The sequence below is a fragment of the Malus domestica genome, chromosome 12 (genome assembly GCF_042453785.1).
Source record: "Malus domestica chromosome 12, GDT2T_hap1".
In the NCBI taxonomy this organism is placed as follows: domain Eukaryota; kingdom Viridiplantae; phylum Streptophyta; class Magnoliopsida; order Rosales; family Rosaceae; genus Malus; species Malus domestica.
The window spans coordinates 7,502,251-7,521,601 of NC_091672.1; the positions used below are offsets into that span (position 1 = coordinate 7,502,251).

At 36.0% G+C, this 19,351-nt stretch overlaps 2 protein-coding genes across 4 annotated transcripts; one reads left to right on the forward strand and one right to left on the reverse strand.

The window, feature by feature from the left end:
- Positions 1 to 449: 449 nt before the first annotated feature.
- On the forward strand, positions 450 to 6,283 carry LOC103454357 (serine/threonine-protein kinase Nek6-like). 3 transcript variants are annotated; one of them, XM_017322467.3, is made up of 14 exons: positions 450 to 806; positions 1,145 to 1,280; positions 1,617 to 1,683; positions 2,386 to 2,451; positions 2,581 to 2,627; positions 3,537 to 3,582; positions 3,683 to 3,763; positions 3,861 to 3,903; positions 4,011 to 4,060; positions 4,365 to 4,446; positions 4,536 to 4,585; positions 4,659 to 4,732; positions 4,853 to 4,904; positions 4,982 to 6,283. In XM_017322467.3, exons 2-14 carry the CDS (start codon positions 1,162 to 1,164, stop codon positions 6,113 to 6,115), a joined length of 1,911 nt encoding a protein of 636 aa, XP_017177956.1. In that variant the 5' UTR covers positions 450 to 806; positions 1,145 to 1,161; the 3' UTR covers positions 6,116 to 6,283. The 3 variants fall into 3 exon arrangements, with proteins under 3 accessions (XP_017177956.1, XP_070666225.1, XP_028946310.1); XM_070810124.1 differs by having other exon boundaries at positions 497 to 609; positions 1,156 to 1,280; XM_029090477.2 differs by lacking the exon at positions 450 to 806 and adding an exon at positions 838 to 1,006.
- A 305-nt stretch (positions 6,284 to 6,588) lies between these two features.
- LOC103454369 (classical arabinogalactan protein 6-like) lies at positions 6,589 to 6,927 on the reverse strand. Its single transcript, XM_008393966.2, has one exon. The coding sequence runs from the start codon at positions 6,925 to 6,927 to the stop codon at positions 6,589 to 6,591; it is 339 nt and encodes a 112-aa protein (XP_008392188.2).
- Positions 6,928 to 19,351: the final 12,424 nt, after the last annotated feature.

Below are 19,351 nucleotides of genomic sequence, written 5' to 3' on the forward strand. Positions count from 1 at the left end.
AACGATTTTTCTTACACACATCTCATAATCCAAATCATTCTTTTTCTAAATCATCATTTCAATACTATTTAGGCAAAAATACAAATAAATCGGTAATTCTTAGTCATTCATATGTATCAAATAAATATACGATTTTGTTAATAATTAAAATCGTCACAGTGAACCGTCCATTTACTTTATATATCAATGACTAACGATTTTGAATTTGAGTGACTTAGTATAAAGATGTTCTTGAAATGAGGATTTAGGAGATAAACGGGCTCTAATTGATGTCGTATTGATAAAAATCGTTAAATGTAAAGGGTGGAACCATGAAGTTCCTTTAGGAGTGGAAGAAATTTTTATGTCTATCCAGAATACAAGCATCTACAGTATTATAACATAATTGAAAAATATGGTTAATATGTTCCACTGTAAATATAATTTCAAGTTTTATATAATGACAGTCTATTAAAAAATGGTCCAAAAAACAAATAGATATAGAGTTGGAAGGAAAGTGACATCATAACTACGCGCTGGAAAACATTCTCTGGTGAGAGGGCGAGAGAATGAGTCTGAAAATGCAAGCAAAGAAAGCCTTTGCTTTTTCTCTCTAGTCTTCATTTCACAGTACCTGTCACTTTACCTTTTGCCTTCCCAAACCTCTCTCTTTCTCTTCCCCAACTTTCTATTTGGTAGATAATCAACTTCTAATTAAGTAGTAATTTGCTGCTTTACTTGAGTTGTGACTGCCCCTCCACCATTTCTCTCTCTCCTCTCTCTCTCTCTCTCTCTCTCTCTCTCTCTCTCTCTCTCTACTTTTTTTGGTAAGTCATCACACTCCCCTCTCTCCCTTTCATCATTTCAGTTCTCTTGTTGCTTTTACTTTGAGTTTTTTTTTGCTTATTATTATTGCTGAATGTTGTAGCTTTTTATTCTTTTATATATCTCTCTCTGGTTTTTTTGGGGAATTCAGTACCCCCAAGACTCAAAGACTCTGACTTTGAACAAAATTGCATTGAATTTGGTATTTTTTTCCATTTTTCTCTACTGGGTTTTTAGATTTTGGGTCAAGTTTTGCAATAGGAGCAGTAATTTCTGTTTTTATTGTATGTAATTGTGTTCCTGCAATTGATTTAAATTGGGTTTCTGGGTTTTTTTGAAGGTGTTAATTAGGTGGCTATGGAGATTGACGATGCCGAAACGAAGTCAAAGATGGAAGATTATGAAGTAATAGAGCAGATTGGGAGAGGGGCTTTTGGAGCCGCCTTTCTTGTTCTTCATAAGACTCAGAAAAAGAAGTAAGAGTATTTTCTACCAACCTTTACCTTTTGAAATGAAAGTTGTAATTAGTAATGTAATTCTTGTAATCTGTAAGATAATTGTGTAATTAGAGACATAATTTAGCAAGAAAATTGAATAGCTGGATAATAGGGGTTGTAATTGAAGACAGAATTCAGTAAGAAAACCCTACACGTTTACCAAAAGTCACATCTCCGGGGTATGAATTTTCGGAAGAAGGGATATTTGAGATTCCAATACTTTATATTTTGATTGTACAACTTTTGTCTAACTCAAATTTGCTTACACCAATCTTTCTCCAACTTTGTTTAATTATTGAATTTTCCTTTTAATAGGTATGTATTGAAAAAGATTCGTTTGACTAAGCAAGCGGAGAAGTTCAAACGCACAGCTCACCAAGAGGTTGCTTCTTGAAAACTTTTTAGATATTGATAAATTTAGAACCGAGTGCCAGCTACAAATGTTTTTCCTTTATTTGTTCTTTAAAAGTTGTTCCAATTTGTTGACTTGCTATATTTCCAGTTAAAGGATGAGGCTTTTCTTTTTTCCATACCATTTTTCCTTTTAGGAACCAAATGTAGCATCAAATATCATCTCTCCTGTTTTCTTGGCAGTCAACATAGGACATACAAGCGCCAACTTTCTTATTTGTTTGTCCATATCAGCACTGTCATTCCAGTTATCTCAGTGTTATGAAACTTACATGTGTTGGCTGCACTTCATCCTGTCAGAAATACCCAGATCTATTTTGTGACAATCTACTGGGAGATGCAGGCGTGAAACAATATTCATATGAAAGTAGAATACACGAGCATGCGTTCGCACAGACATTCAAAATGCATTCTTGATTATATTATGGACACATAATTATAATAGATCCTTGATTGTAGCCTTCTAGTTTTGTAATCCCCAGTTACTATGATTCTAAATATCATCTTAGATTGTCGATAACACTTGTTTTATTCTCAATGTCTACCTCATATTTTGTCACCTGTGAACCATATTAGTTTTGTTCTGATATTTTTTCTTGTGATTTCATATTAATTTTCTCTGAAAGATGTGTTTCCTACTCAATTAATCGCAATCTCTATTATTCTGCTGCAGATGAATTTAATTGCAAAGTTGAATCATCCATATATTGTGGATTATAAAGATGCTTGGGTGGACAAGGTGAATCCATGATTCTTAAGTTTCATATATTTGAATAGGACTCAAGAGTATATGTTCGGATAAGTCTTTAGCACTTGTAGCAAAACTTGACTTCACACGCGCATGCTTAAAAGTTTATATTTTCTGCAGGGAGACTGCATATGTATTGTAACGGGCTATTGTGAAGGAGGTGACATGTAAGTAGCAACAATTTACATCAACGATATTCTAATTATGTTTTGGCTGGTATGACATAATGCAGTTTTCTTTTTTCCAAAAATTAGGAATTAAAAGAGTTATATGTTAACATCTTTTTGCTTCTATAACGAGTTTAAATACTTAATTTTGTTCCTCAAGTTTCTTCTAAGTATAAGCTTGAACAACGCACATGATTTTTGGACAAAATATAGGAGGAAACCTAATATCGTAGTTACTTAGTCAACATATTGATCTATGTATATGTATTGATCAGTCCTGTTCTTCTAAGGTCCATAAATAGGGGCGATACGTGAAGTATTGTTTTGGAGTCCTTAGATCAGATATGGACAGCCGGGATTCACCTCACCCACCTTTATCTAAGGGCTGGTTTGGTATTGCTGTGCTTTGAAAAAAAGCTGTTGTGAGAATAAGCGGTTGTGCTGTGAGAATAAGAGGCTGTGAAATAAATCAGCAGAGTGTTTGGTAAACTTTTTTGTAAAAGTGCTTTTGGAAAAAAAAGCAGTCTGATAGTGGGTCTTTTCATTAAAGGAGCACTGTAGCTCCGTGTGCTTTGAAAAAAAGCCAGTTTTCCAAAGCTGCAAATAGCAGCTTCAACGTTTTCCTTTGATTTCAGCTTATTCTCACAGCAGCTTCCAAAATAAGCCTTTTTTTTTCAGTTTACCAAACACCTAAAACCCTCACAGCTTTTTTTCATGGGTGCTTTTTTTTTAAGCACCTCACTCCCAAACCACCCCTAAATCTAGTGGATGTTAATTAAGAACTCATTTAAGGACCTTAGGAGAGTATTTCTTTTATCCTACTTTTGTCAAAACCTTTTTAAATTACTAAGTAGAAAATCAATTGCAATGCTTCCAGTGATTACTGAATGATAAACTTCTTGTTAACAGGGCTGATATGGTAAAGAAGGCCAGAGGACAATTTTTTCCAGAGGAGGTAATCAATTAGATTTGATAAAACTTCACGTCCTGTATATGTACCTGTATAAACGGTAGCAAGCAACTGCTCTGTGTTGTTATTCTGTTTTGCCCTGCAGAAGCTCTGCAAATGGCTGACTCAGTTGTTGCTAGCTGTGGACTACTTGCACTCCAATCGTGTACTTCATAGGGATCTTAAGGTAATATACTAATATAATATAGTGTACCCATAGTTGCAGTGAAAAATAATAGTATAATAGCTATGATGGTTAATAACATAAAATCCAATGATTGCAGTGCTCAAATGTATTCCTTACAAAGGACAATGACATCCGACTTGGTATGTAGACATATTGATTGGGAAGAGAAGCACTGTTTCTCTGCATTCAGTTTGGTTTCCATATTTGATGTTTTTAAAGAAATGTATATGTTGCATGGACCTTATAGGTGACTTTGGGCTTGCAAAACTACTCAACACAGAAGATCTTACTTCTTCGGTATGGACTCGCATTTATATTATTTTATTGTCTTTATGCCTCTACCTACACAATTCTAGTCTGTCTCTGAGAACCCTGTGGCTGTAAACAAGCTGGAAGTTCCAAGTATTTCTTTTCATGAAAATTTCCATAGAGTAGTTTACAAGCCTCTCCTTCCCCACCAAGCGCTGGGTTATCCAATAAGGCTACCCAATCTTGGAGAGGATATTCCTCAGTATTTTTGGCCTCTGGTACTTGCAACTATATCACTAAATTTACTTATTTATATGCCAGTTCATTTTCAATCCCTGTATTTTCAACATAGGTTGTCGGAACTCCAAACTACATGTGTCCTGAGCTCCTTGCAGATATACCTTATGGCTATAAATCTGACATATGGTCGCTTGGTAAGAACTCTAGTCTCTTATAGTTATACTTTCCTGGCTCATGACCATGATTTTGAACCGTTATAACTGTAGTTTCTATTGCTTTTCAGGTTGCTGTATGTTTGAGATTGCCGCACATCAACCTGCATTTAGAGCGCCTGTAAGTATAAGCTTGAGCTGCTGATGCCTCATTGATTTTATGGGCTGCCATTCTGAATGACTTGATTATACAGGACATGGCTGGGCTTATCAACAAAATTAACAGATCCACCATTTCTCCTCTTCCAATTGTGTATTCTTCCACACTGTAAGTAATTATCTTTAAAACCATCGAAACCATGGTGCTATTTGAAATGCATATTTCAATTGCATATTTCTAATTAATATGATATGTATCGACTTATATGGTATTGGCCTTGGATCGTAGGAAACAAATCATCAAGAGCATGCTCAGGAAAAGTCCAGAACACAGACCAACAGTGAGTCTACTCCCACTTGCATGATATTTGAAGAAATTTATTTTTGGCTCTAATACCCACATGATCTATTACTTTAGGCTGCAGAGTTATTAAGGCATCCACACTTACAACCATACGTCCTTCAATGCCGCAATGCATCATCTGTTTTTCTTCCTGTATGTCCACAAACCAACTTAAAAGAAAAAACTCCAAGAAAATCACCACCTAGCAAGCGCAGCAGTGGCAAAGACAACAGAGATAGAGAGGCTGGAAAAATGAACCACGTGGAAAAGGTCCAACCATTTGGGAGCAATGCTGATCTGACGCATAGATATGTAACAAACATTGATAACCCTGTATTCACAGCTAGTGCAGAAGAGCTTGAAACCAAGAGAGTTGATCCTACTAGCTGTTCTTTGGAAGTATCCAATGCCACTGATGGTTCAAAAGATGGGCCGACTGATTCAGAAGCATCTGTTTGCGATAAGCAAGCTGACACTATCAGTATAGCACAAAAGGAAAATACTGAATCTGACATTGAGGTTACATCAGAGAGCGCATCAAATTCTCAGCATGAAGAACTAGAAGAACCAACTGCCTCAAATTTCAAACACTTGAAAGAGGTTGATTTCAAGACTCTGAACAGTGAGGACAGAAAGGCATATGAAAATCAACAAGTTCTTGAAGGAGCTAAAGCAGAAGGAGAGGGGGCTAATGAAGAAAATTGCAGGGTATTGGCGGTGCCCAGTGTAAGCGGTACTGAAAAAGTTGGGTGGATTGATGATACTGAAGTGGAACCCAGTTGTTGTTTAGAGAAGGAAAGGTCCAATGTGTATACTGAAGTTGGTAATGCGGAATACTTGTTATCTGAAAATAACAATGAAAGCTCCATACAGAAAGCAAAACATGAAGTGGTGGGAAAGGCAGACAATAACAATTGCTCTGCGCAGATAGAAAAAGGTGAGGCTCGTGTGATTAATCAAGCAGCAGGTGATGTAGCGGCAGTAGGCAGTGATGATTCCAAGAGTGACTGGGAAAATCCAAGTCAGCAAAGAGCTGATGCCCTTGAGTCTCTGCTTGAGCTATGCGCACGGCTACTAAAGCAGGACAAACTTGATGAGCTTGCCGGCGTGCTAAGACCATTTGGAGAAGACGCCGTCTCTTCTAGAGAAACAGCTATCTGGTTGACAAAGAGTCTCATGTCTGCACAGAAATCTAATGGAGAATCCTAAGTTTTAACGGTCAATTTGCTTGTAATTTATGCAAAACTGTTCCGGAAAATAAGAAAAAGAAAAAAGAGTATTTGTTTCATCGTATTGACATAAATTTGTTTGTCAACCAGAGTGTTATTTGCTGAAGATTTAGAGTGGGAAATAACATATTTGCAGATTGTTACTCAACATCGGCTCTACTGGAAAAATCGATGCGATTAACTTTTACTGTTGTCTAAATGTACTGCATGTTTTTTTCACTTGTACAGTTTCTCTTCAGGTTTTAACCTTAATGAGGTGAGAAGAAAGGTTTGAAGGATCCAGGCAAGGGAATGCAGGTAAGTAAATATTACATATATATATATAAATGGATTATTAACATTCAACAATCTTAATCACATACGTACAAAAACATCCTTAATCCCATTGGGATTTCCAAGTAAATATTCCGCTTTTTATAGTCTCATTGAGAATATTTTTTTTCTTCTCTGAGCTTACTGCAGGTAATAGCCAAAGAAGGTCACGAGGAAGGCACCGGCCAGAGAGCCGACAATGGGCATGGTGCTGGCGGCGCCTGATGGAGCAGGAGCAGGAGCATGAGCTGAGTCAGGGGAGGATGCTGTGCTTGTGGTGGTAGCAGCTGAGCCTACGGGGGCAGTAGCTGAGGCCTTAGGAGTAGCTGCAGCTGGTTCCTTAGGACCAGCGGCAGCTGGGTCCTTAGTAGCAGCGGCAGCTGGGTCCTTGGGAGTAGCGGGAACTGGGTCAGCAGCCAAGACGACGCTCAATAAGGCAGCAAGGACGATGATGGCGAGGGAGATCTTCTTCATTTCCATGATGAATATTGTGAAATTGAGGATATGTTGATAAAAAACACAGCTGCCTTAGAGATAGGATATGAAGGAAATTTCTTTATTACTTCTTTGATTACTGCAGTGCTGAGGAAAACAGAGGAAAGTTGTTTCAATTTATAGGGAGAATTTGAGTTATGTAATTAGAATGAAACAATTTTTGGTGGTTGAACGTGTTTTTTGCATGGTATAAGGAAGGAAATCACTGAGCGATGTTTTTGCGTACCCGTGGCCACAAACAAATGCACATTTCTAGTTTGATTTGTTGTTCTGTTCAACTTCTAACTTTGGGGCCATTGGACTAAAACACATAAGAAAATTGGAACAAACAATAAAAACAACCATTTTAATTTGCTTGGTGGATCGGGAATGACCAAATTGGTGAACTTTTGGTCAAAGATATACACTTTAGCAAATACGTAGGGAGAGTACATTCATTTTATAGCAAATACGAAGCTCCCGTTACAATGCTAGTCAATATTTAAAACCGAATAAAAATAATTGTCACTTAGTACTACGGTCTAGTGATATTCCTCTTCACTCGTACGTAAGTGAGAGGTTTTAGGTTCAATTCTCGCCAAAGACGAATTTGAACCACATTATTGCTAGTTCACTGCGAGGCTAAGTCCACATCAACGAGCTTAATTATTATTTTTGTATTATTCTTTGTTCACTTATTAACTAACTAGTACTATAGTTCTAGTGGTTTTATTCCACTTGTAAGTGAGAGGGTCTTAAGTTTAAATCACATGGATGACGATATCATATAATATTTGTGTTGAGTTTGATGTCTAGCTATGAATGATCTATTATGTGGCTTAACCAATTCCCTATCCCCTGAGAGTAGAATATCGCCTCCCATTAGAATTGAATATCATTATGTCAAACAAAATAAAAAAACTTTGTTCACTTATTATGAAAACCAATCATATATGGTGGATTATGACATATTTGAGTAAATATGAAATTGCATCTTATTCGAAATTAGTGTTACTATCCTTAATTTAAACCATGTACGTGTCAAAATTAATTTAGCTACTCTCAAGAAAGTAAATATGAATGAACTAGTGGTTTTACTATTCTTTTAATTTTGCTATTCTTTGTTCACTTATTAACTAACTAGTTCTATAGTTCTAGTGGTTTTACTCCACTTGTAAGAGAGATGGTCTTAAGTTTGAATCGATGACGTATAATATCTGTGTTGAGTTTGAGGTCTAGCTATGAATGATCTATTATGTGGCTTAGCCAATTCTCTATCCCTTGAGAGTAGAATGTCACCTCTCATTAGAATTGAATATCATTGTATCAAACAAAATAAAAAAAAAACTTTGTTCACTTATTATGACATATTTGAGTAAATCTGAAATTACATCTTATTCGAAATTAGTGTTACTATCCTTAATTTAAACCATGTACGTATCAAAATTAGTTTCGCTGCTCTCAAGAAAATAAATATGAAATTACATTCGGCGGTTCTTTAAACCATTGTTGCACATCTTGAAAAATGACTTGAGCTACATAATTAAGAGAACTTTCAAACGACATTTGAATGTCCTTTGTTAGTGTTGCATTTGTAGAGTTTTTGCTGTTTAAGCCGTTAATTGAATGTTTACTGATATTTTGAATGTTCCTCATCTAAAGTAGGGCTAGTAATGAAAAAAAACCCTCTAAGTGGATCTCTCCCATCAGGGATCTTTAACATAACCCCAGAATCAACTTCAATACAAAGATTCAAAAAGAAATTAATTAATTTTTCCCTTCATACATTAATCGAGAGAGACGGAGAGAGAAATTGGAAAGAATAGAGGCAATTCAATTAATTGAAGAATGTCTTCACCAAAAAAAACAATTATTTCAAAGAACGTAGCATAGCGAGTTGAAATACATGAAATCAACACGATCTCCTTTCTTCACTTGAAAATTAATCCCATCACCATCTCATGAATATGGTCTCACTTTCCAATTTGCCGTTAAAAGAATGACTTATTCCCCGAGCTGAATAATTAATTACCGAAGATAAAACCCAAAGAACGACAAAAGGGAGGCCCCAGCCAATGATCCAACGACTGACAAGGTAGCGGAGGCGGCACCACTTGCTGGGCCAGGGGCAGCGTCCTTGGTGGCAGTTGGAGCTCTGGCGGCCGCTGCGTCCTTCGGGGCAGCAGCTGCCTTCGGTGCATGTTCCTTACCGGCTGCCAAGACCACACTGATCAAGGCAGCAATGACGATGATGGCAAGCGAGATCTTCTTCATTTCCATGATTGATTGAATGTGAACTTGAAGTGATAAAACTCTGAGTTCCTTAGAGATAAATATTGAAAAAAAAAAAACTCGTTCTTAATTGTTCTTTGCAAGTGCGAGGAATTGTGAAGAAATACAATTTTATAGGGTGGAGTGCTGGTTATTATTAGAACGAAACACTTCTTGTTAGTTAGTGTTAGTTAAGAATAGGTTTAGAATGAACACGTGTCTGGTTTTGCATGGCATGGGGATATAAAGTGTTATTATTTCTTTTTCTTACGAGTGGTATGAATATCCAAATCATTTTTTTTGGTTTTACACTTCAACCTTTTTTATTTTTTTTATTTTCTCCCTCTGGGTCTTTTAGTTTCTCATAATTTTTGGGGGTGTTCTACCACATGCTGCTATATGGATACAAGTATAAACAATTGTACGGATTTATAACATTTTAAATTGGTACGGATACAAGTATAAATGATTGTGCATGACACATTCCGATCCGGAATGTCCATTTAGACTTCGAATCGAGCTGTGCTGGCCGACACCTAGAAGGTGATAAAACCATTAAGTGTAGTAAGGTGGAAAATTGAATAAAGTGTAATGAGGTGGGAAATTGAATAAATTTAAACTTAAAAGTGCCTAAATGGAAGAGTGTGCATGTGAGCGGGATTGAACCCAATTCACAAGTGATGTCAGAACATAAGTAAAGTATAGTAAAGGTAGGATAAGAATTATACCAGGTAATCACGTATACCAAGATTTGGTAAGAATCCTTGTCAACATGAAAGCTCTGCTACTAAAACCTGGAGGGGCGAAAAACAAGGGTGAGTGGGTCTAAAAATAAAGTTTTGTAAAAACTTTTTTGAAAACGTAATAACCCCTCGCCGTAAAACAAGTATAGTTTCCACATATAACATATTACGTATAGTATAAAAATACTTACCGTATCCAGCAATATCTCAATAATGAAATATGTCACGACATTTCGTAAATAAACACATAATGTCCAGTAATCACATAATTTCTCATAAACAAACATATCATATCGAATGCTCATCGATGTATGCTGACACACGAGTTCATGCAAAGATCTTCTGACATGAACAAGATTTGGTGTAATGATGATTTACGCTATAGTATTACAATCACGTGAAGATTGGCGTTATGCACATTACATCCAAGTCCTAATTGCCTATAGCAATCTTGGACAGGACTGGCACCTACAATGGACCCAAAGTGAGCGTACGGTGCGATGTGAACATACACATGAATGACTAGCCCGGGCGAGTATTAACACCAGTGCAGTACAAGATGAGCAGATAACGTAAGTAAGATCATGCAACGGTAAATTGATAATTCTAGTCAATATAACACTATTCATGATAGCAAATATAATTAAGGCATCCCATAACAGTATGCATACTTGTGCATCTCGCAGGATTCAGAATAATTTCATAATTCTCAACATTATGACATTTCTTATAAACGTTAATTTAATTATGAAAATCATGTAGAAAATTCATTATTAAATATATAAGTGAAAACTACACAAATACACACACACACACACACACACACACACACACTATATAAAAGAAAAGACCCACTCATAGATAGGCCTGGCAAACGGGTCGTGTCAGTCGTGTTCGTGTCGTTTTTGTGTAACACCTATTATCTTAACGGGTCGTGTCGTGTCATACCTGTTATCTTAACGGGTCCTTAACACGTCGGGTCAAGTGACCCGACCCGTTATGACCCGTTAAGAAAAATATAATTTTTTTCTTAAATTTGCACATATCACACATTGTCACATAAATATTACTTCAAAACATTAAAACACATTTGTCGCTTAAGTACTACATCTACACTCGAAAATAAGAGCCTCATAAAAAATCACTACTAATCTATTACAAATATTAAATGTGCAAGGATATGCAAAATGAAAGCGTTTTTGTTTTCAAGGTTGTGAAGCCTTTTTCAAAAGTTTAAACCTTGCCAATGGAACTCAAAGCTTAATGCAAGTGATCCACTAGTGTGTTTATTCGTACTTTTATTAAGTATAACATAAGATTTTGTGGTATCCACTAGTGTAAATATTTTAAATTGAAGATCGAATTCAATCATTGTATTCATATAGGGTCAAGGAGTGTAGTTGTAAAAAATCATCAAAATCGAAGTTAAAATAACTGTTAAATTGTGATTTTTCATTTATAATCGTTGAAAAGTTTTGTCCCGTTACTTAATCTTTAAATGTTTGTTTTTTGTAATTTTTGGCGTATGCGATCTCGAAGCATATACAAACAAGTATGATGGTTAGATCGTTGAAACTAGTTTCGTAGAATGCGTATCCCATCAAAACAATAGATTCACTAACACTTAAAAGTTTATTCTTACTTTCATTAAGTATAACATAAGATTTTGTGGTATCCACTAGTGTAAATATTTTAAATTGAAGATCGAATTCATTCATTGTATTCATATAGGGTCAAGGAGTGTAGCTGTAAAAAATCATCAAAATCGGAGTTAAAATAACCGTTAAATCATGATTTTTCGTTTATAACCGTCGAAAAGTTTTTTCTCGTTACTTGATCTCTGAATGTTTGTTTTTTGCAATTTTTGGCATATGAAATCTCGAAGTATATACAAATATGTTTGACGGTTGGATCGTTGAAACTAGTTTCGTAGAATGCGTATCCCATCAAAACAATAGATTTACTAACACTTACGAGTTTATTCATTCTTTCATCAAGTATAACATAAGATTTTGTGGTATCCACTAGTGTAAATATTTTAAATTGAAGATCGAATTCATTCATTGTATTCATATAGGGTCAAGGAGTGTAGATGTAAAAAATCATCAAAATCGGAGTTAAAATAACCGTTAAATCGTGATTTTTTGTTTATAACCGTCGAAAAGTTTTGTCCCGTTACTTGATCTCTGAATGTTTGTTTTTTGCAATTTTTGGCGTATGCGATCTCGAAGCATATACAAACAAGTTTGACGGTTGGATCGTTGAAACTAGTTTGGCAAAATGCGTATCTCATCAAAACAATAGATTCACTAACACTTAAGAGTTTATTCATATTTTCATTAAGTATAACATAAGATTTTGTGGTATCCACTAGTGTAAATATTTTAAATTGAAGATCGAATTCATTAATTGTATTCATATAGGATCAAGGAGTGTAGCTGTAAAACATTATCAAAATTGGAGTTAAAATAACCGTTAAATCGTGATTTTTCGTTTATAACTGTCGAAAAGTTTTGTCCCGTTACTTGATCTTTGAATGTTTGTTTTTTGCAATTTTTGGCGTATGTGATCTCGAAGTATATAGAAACGTGTTTGACGGTTGGATCGTTGAAACTAGTTTCGTAGAATGCGTATCCCATCAAAACAATTGATTCACTAACACTTAAGAGTTTATTCATACTTTCATCAAGTATAACATAAGATTTTGTGGTATCCACTAGTGTAAATATTTTAAATTGAAGATCGAATTCATTCATTGTATTCATATAGGGTCAAGGAGTGTAGCTGTAAAAAATCATCAAAATCGGAGTTAAAATAACCGTTAAATCGTGATTTTTCGTTTATAACCATCGGAAAGTTTTGTCTCGTTACTTGATTTGTGAATGTTTTTTTTTTTTGTAATTTTTTGCTGATGCGATCTCGAAGCATATACAAACAAGTTTGACGGTTAGATCGTTGAAATTAGTTTCGTATAATTTGTATCCCATGAAGTTCAATGGTGTGTGTGTGTATATATATATATTTATTAAGTAGATTTAAATCTATTTATTTTGTATGTATAATTATTATAGTTTTTTGGGGTATAAAATTTAATATATATATATATATATATATATAACTATTATAGTTAATATTTTGGGGGTATAATTATTATAGTTAATTTAATATATATATATATATATATATATAATTATTATAGTTTTTAGGGGTATAAAATTGTTAAATTAATATATATAATTATTATAGTATTTTTTTAGGGTTATAAAATTATTAAATTAATATTCTGCTTATCGTGTATCGTGTTACCCACGTATACCCGAATCAACCCGTTATCTTAACAGGTGCTTATCGGGTTACCTGATAACGACCCGTTTCGTTATCGTGTCGACCCGAACACCTGTTAATTTTGTGTCGTGTCGGGTTATCGGGTCGTGTCAGGAATTGCCAGGCCTACTCATAGATACTTGCGAAATCGTAACTGTTCGAACGAGTAAATATGGATCGCCAATGCTAATCATACCTAAGCATAATAGAGACCCATTATTAAAACTTAATTAATATGTTTGAATTTGGAGAAACGAACGGTGGATTCGAAATCAGTGCGCTGAAATACGCTAAGAAGGGTCCCGTATAATTTTCGTAAAAAATCCATGGTCAACCCTAAAAAGTCAACCGAGCCGTCGAGGCGGTCAACTACATTAAAACTTTGGAATTTCACTAAATGGATGTCAAAAACGAACTCGAGACGTCGAAATTAGTAGGAAGGTTTTCGAGAAAATTTCATAAAAGTCAACACAAGGAATGTTCCAAAATATTCCAAATCCAATTAGGAACTGATAGGGTCGGATCAGGGTTTGGGCATTTTTTTTTTCTTTTTCCAATTGCCGTTGTAGCTGCCAGAATCTGGGGATTTGGCTGGGAAACTTCCCCAACTCTGTTTAGCTTCGAATCTCAAACATTTTCAACAATCTTTATATCAAAATGAAGCTAAGGAAAAGGAGAACAAGGATTTACCAACACGAGGACTTACCGTGGCTGGAAAACACCTGTAACTTGCGGGTCTAGTCGTCGAAAATCTAGGGAAGTCTCCCATCGCCGTTTCTGTGATACTCTACATCCAAAACACACAAACACGCTCAAAATCAAACCATGAAGACAAAAGTATAAGGTTTAGAGTACTCCTGAGGCTTACCTAGGACGTGAACGGGGAAGACTTCGTCGGGAAAATGTTGAAGTTCGAACAGGGATCAGGGTCTTCGAGTTTGGGTTCCTACAATATTCATGTCCTCATTTCAGGGCTTGAAAATGTGTGATGGTGGTGATCTGGTGGTGTGAAGACTCGCCAAAGAAAAATGGCAAGTGATGTGTTGTGCGGTGGTGGTTTTACAGAGGAAGAGAGGGTTGTGAGGAAGAGAGGTGTAGAGTGAAAGAAAGAGTTTGAGACAGAAATAGAAAGAAAGGTAAATGGAGAAATGAGTGAGGTGGTAGCATGGGAGTGGTGACCTAAGGGCAGTGTTTTAAAAATCGGCCGAAGCGGCGCCTAGGCGCTGGGCAATGGAGCTCCGACCCAATTTAGACCAAAATGTTCAATTAGGCGGGGAGGATATAGGCGGCCGCCTAGGCGCTTGTTATGCACTTGAGGCGAGCTAGGCGGCGTTAGGCGGCAGTCTAGGCGGTTTGAATCTCGCTGCAAATCCCAAACTTGTTACAATTTTCGCAAAGGATCTACAACATCAGATCTCGTACGTAGCAGGAAGGACCCGAAAATTTTTATGTAGCTCATCTCTATGAAGATGAGGGAAGAGAGAGTGCCAAGAGAGAGAGAGAGAGACTGCCGATGAAGAGAAAGTGCATCTCGTCTGTGAATATGAGAGCAGAGAAGGGAGTGCGAATAGAAAGTGCGAAAAGAGAGCGAGAGAGAGACTAACATTTCAATATGTGTTGGTGGTGCAAGTTGAGGACTCAAAAGCTTGGGTGATGTGAAAGAGCATGGATGGTTTGTGATTTTAAAATTGAAAACCATGGACTCTGATGGTTTTGTGGACGGGTGATGTGAAAACCACCTTGGGTGGATGGGTGATGGACGATTTGATGGTTTTAACAATGAAAACCACCCACTATGTGGGCTTTTTATATTTTTAAAAGTTTGGGATATATATATATATATCTTATATAAATTATAAATTATTTAGATAATATTTTGTTTTTTTTCCTAGGCAAGCATATCATATATGTACATAAAACATTCACATATGTATGTTATTCTATAAGAAATAGCATATTAGTCAATAATTATTTACATTTTATATAGTAAATTTAATTAATTCATATAATATATAAGAAATTTACCTAAATTCGCCTAGGCTGCCTAGGCGCCCGCCTAGACCCCGCCTAGCCGCCTAGAGGTTAGGCGTTAGCCCGCCGCCCGACTAGCGCTTAGCGTTTTTTAGAACCTTGCCCAAGGGTATGAGAGATATGGGAGAGACAAAAGGGAGAGGTGAAGTGTTATGTGGGCTCCACTTGGCACACAACCCAAAGCCACCAGAAACAAAATAGAAAAAATATCTCCATAAACGTGTAATTACCCAATCGCCCATCACGTTTGTAGTTCCATAAGTTTTTAATCGTAACTCCAAATTTGATTCCTTTTGCGCCTACACGTTCGTGCCATTGAATATTACCAAAATACACTAAAAGACAGGATCATATGTGTCGTTATACGGCTGTCAACGAAAGTCAACCCACTCACCACTAAGGGCATTTTCGTCAATTCACTCTTTTAAAATTAATAAAATTGTAAAATTAGGGACGGGTTATTACAATCTACCCACCTTAAAAAAATTTCATCCCCAAAATTTTAAATAACTTGCTGTACATAAAATAGTGAAAATATAAAAGAAAAGTATATGTAAAGAAGATATCCAGCTAGAGCGGTTGCATAAAAGAGAATGATGTTCTGTTGGGATCGGATTGCAATGATTCATCTTTAATGCCTCCAAACTCAACATTTCCTTCTCCTTCAGTACAATACTATAATATATTACCTTTATAAAATCATAGAATCAACATATATATATATATATATATATATATATATATGTTTAATATTATCATGTCAAAATACATATATAATAACGTAAAGTTAAAATAATGGTATTGAAATTAAAACTGAAAATAGAAAAAATTTCACGTACGCATTCATATCGTCACGTACTCCAAAAATATATATGTAGTATCTTTGGGTCAAGTCCAAATAATAAATAAATAGATAATTAAATAAATAAAAATACCAATGTAGATGGGCCTACTTATCCATTTGCTTAACGAACCCAACAAATAAGTTATCGATATTACAGTCTGCAGCCCGCAATACTGACAACTCACTGTTGTCTCGATAAGCAAGTGATAAATTCCCGAGGGTGCAATATTACCATCATGCCCCTCATTGGAAAAATGTGCATAAGTCGTCAGATTTATGCCTCGATCGTGTTAACGCACTACCCTCTTTGGAGACATCGTCAATATTACACAATTTCCTATATCGTAATCTCGATCATTCAAATACCTGTTCGCAATCCTCTTCTGTTTATCAAGTACAATTCGTAAAATTCTCTATACAACGCTTCTGGTGGTGCCATACCCAAAACTGAAGTAGTAACTGTAGTTACATGTTACTCTACCAGAGATAAGTGTCTATCATAACCATGCTAAAACTGTGGAATGGACAAATGCAACACGTCCACTAAGGTCTGGATAATTCGTTCACATTGGCCATCAGTCTGAGGGCGAAAATGTGGTATTGGACAAAAACTTAGTACACATGTCCTTCAAGAAGACTTCTCAAGACTTGGAAGCAAAACGCGCATCACAGTGAGATACAGTAGTGAAATGCATATCATATAGCCGAACAATATAGTTTAGAACGCCTTAGCGAGCAGATTCATAGTGAATTTCTCTTGTATTTAGCAAAAAACTATGTCGAGAAGACTAAAAGAACACTTAAGAATTTAAGAGTCAAAACAAGTCCATCAAATCTAGAATACAAGGTAATTGGATTAAATGCATAAATCTCTCTTTAACTATAGCTTCCGGAATATTCAATCACCAACGGTAAAGGTTTGTTTAGCAGCGTATTTGTTGGGTGATTGAGGAATTAATGATCACAACTAAAATTTCAATGTCCGAGTGATTTTCCTAGATTGTATGTCTGCATAAAAAATAATACGGAATACAATAGGGTAGATACGTACTCAATGTTGACTGGAATGCCTTCCAACATAAAGAGGCGAATATGGAATCACAATTAAAGTAGATGTTGATCGAGAAGCCAGAAAATCTGAAAAATTTCAAGAATAGTAATTTTACCAAGTGGTAAAAAATGTAGTCCATCTGGACCAACGGAAAGTAAGCTGACTTGTCAAGTCGGTCGTTAATCACCAAAATATCATCATAATCTCCACATGTACAAGATACCTCGTACCGGGAGCTTATGGTGATATTTCCCCCTCTCCATTTGAATACCGGAAGTGATTATAACCACTCGAACTATTTCTTGATGATTGGTAAGTAATGTCATATCAATACTCGTGAAGTCTAGCTAAAATGGGATAAAACAGACTAAAAGTGTTCAAGGGTATATATGTCTTTTGCAGCGATAACATAATTACGTTTTCACAACCAGGGTAATACACGATAGTGCAATCGTAGACGTTGATTTGGAGATCTACAGAAGCGAAACTCGAATCACACCATAAGGAATAGGTCCAAGCATTCATCTTTTGGATAGGTGAGTGGGGAAGATTAAAGCAACAAGTACCATAGGTGTCACCATAGCAATAATATAATAGCCCATGTCTTCCTTATCCACTCACTATTTCCATCGCCGCTGTCGGAAATTTAGCTCATTTCAAATGAAGATGTTATTTGAGAAGTTTTTGAGGTTGGTAAAGATTTTGGACATGTTTCTCGACACAGAATTGTCACAACTTTAATCATATTCCACATCTCAACTAAATTGGTTTTCATCAACCAACTTGGAAGGAAAATGTTACAGCTGAAAAGTTGCTAACAAACTGTCGATAAAATTGGTTTTCCTCAACCAATTTGTGGGAATGTCACACTTTCATTAGCTACAATCTTTTGAGAAAATTGACAAGAATGTCGTCTGCTGGGATCGTGTCTCCCAAAAAAAGGACCAATCTAAACAAAGCTAGCATTTGAAGAATTTGGTATAAAGTTGACAGTCGGTGTTTAGAGAAATTGGTTTTGCTGCCGAAGTAGATGAGAAAGTCTTTGATAAGACTGCTACGAATTCATCAAGCTAAGGAAGAAAACTAGGGCTCTAAAAGATTGTCAGAGAGACCATCAATTCGAAATATGGGTTAATGGTTTTAATTGTCACCAATTGAGTTGCCATGAATCTAGGTACAATCCTAAGGTTCAGTCTATTGTCCTTGCATATAGGTTTTAGGTTCCCTAAGATAAAGTGTTGGGTTTATGGTTCTCAATGATGCAAGAGTTGTTGAATAAGATGTAAGAAAAATTGGTGTTTTACTAGGAAGTGGGTCGATGGTGTACTCCATTTCGCACCTTGGTGGTATCATAGATAAATTTTGAGAAGTGATGCCAAGATATACGTCCCCGAACGTACCATACTACCTTTTTTTCTCCACAACACACACTAATAAGCCACACGACTTTCTCAATATTCATTTCGCCTTTACGGCGAGAAAGATAACTCGTACTTTAATTTCTAACATTCACTTATGGAAATGACCAAAGGGATGACTAGTAGTCGAAAAATGACAATTTTCGGTCAATGCTTCACCAATGGGATAATTATGATGTAGTCAATTCATATATTGGATGACATGAAAATCCACAATATCCAATGAGATAGATTAACTGGCATCATCAACTTGGTAAAAAGAATGGTGCATCCACTGTATTTGCACGAGACAAGACAAACTTTGCCTCGTGGCATTAGGATTCCCAAACTTACCCGACTAGGGTACCAAGTGATTGAAATATTTGAATAGTTAAAGATGATACCATGAATTGAATGGTACCCAAATCAAACAAAATCCTAACGAAGGTGTCCTAAATTCGTACTCGTGACTAGTTAGGAATGTTCTGGTTACCTAAGTGAGTGATAGGGTCAACACAACTATAAGTTTACTATCCTCTTAAAAGGCTTGTTCCTAATTTTCCACGGTTTAATTTCTTCAGCTCAGGTAGTCACTGTCAATCAGTCTAACAATCGCACCGCTAATTAACACATTTAAGATATTTTGATATTATTCATTATCCTGAAACTATGAAACGGCGTCCTGGCACAAAGGTATCACTCCCAGATACAAGTACATATGTCTGGTATAAGAAATCATACCGCCTGAATACTGGTTGATAATTCCTGG

What these genes read in the sequence shown, in the direction of transcription:
- LOC103454369 (XM_008393966.2), bottom strand. Translation starts at nt 6,927, where the DNA reads ATGGAAATGAAGAAGATCTCCCTCGCCATCATCGTCCTTGCTGCCTTA.
- LOC103454357 (XM_017322467.3), top strand. Translation starts at nt 1,162, where the DNA reads ATGGAGATTGACGATGCCGAAACGAAGTCAAAGATGGAAGATTATGAA. An exon ending in CATAAGACTCAGAAAAAGAA is followed by an intron (nt 1,281 to 1,616) that starts GTAAGAGTATTT and finishes TCCTTTTAATAG; the next exon opens with GTATGTATTGAAAAAGATTC. An exon ending in TACTTCATAGGGATCTTAAG is followed by an intron (nt 3,764 to 3,860) that starts GTAATATACTAA and finishes CAATGATTGCAG; the next exon opens with TGCTCAAATGTATTCCTTAC.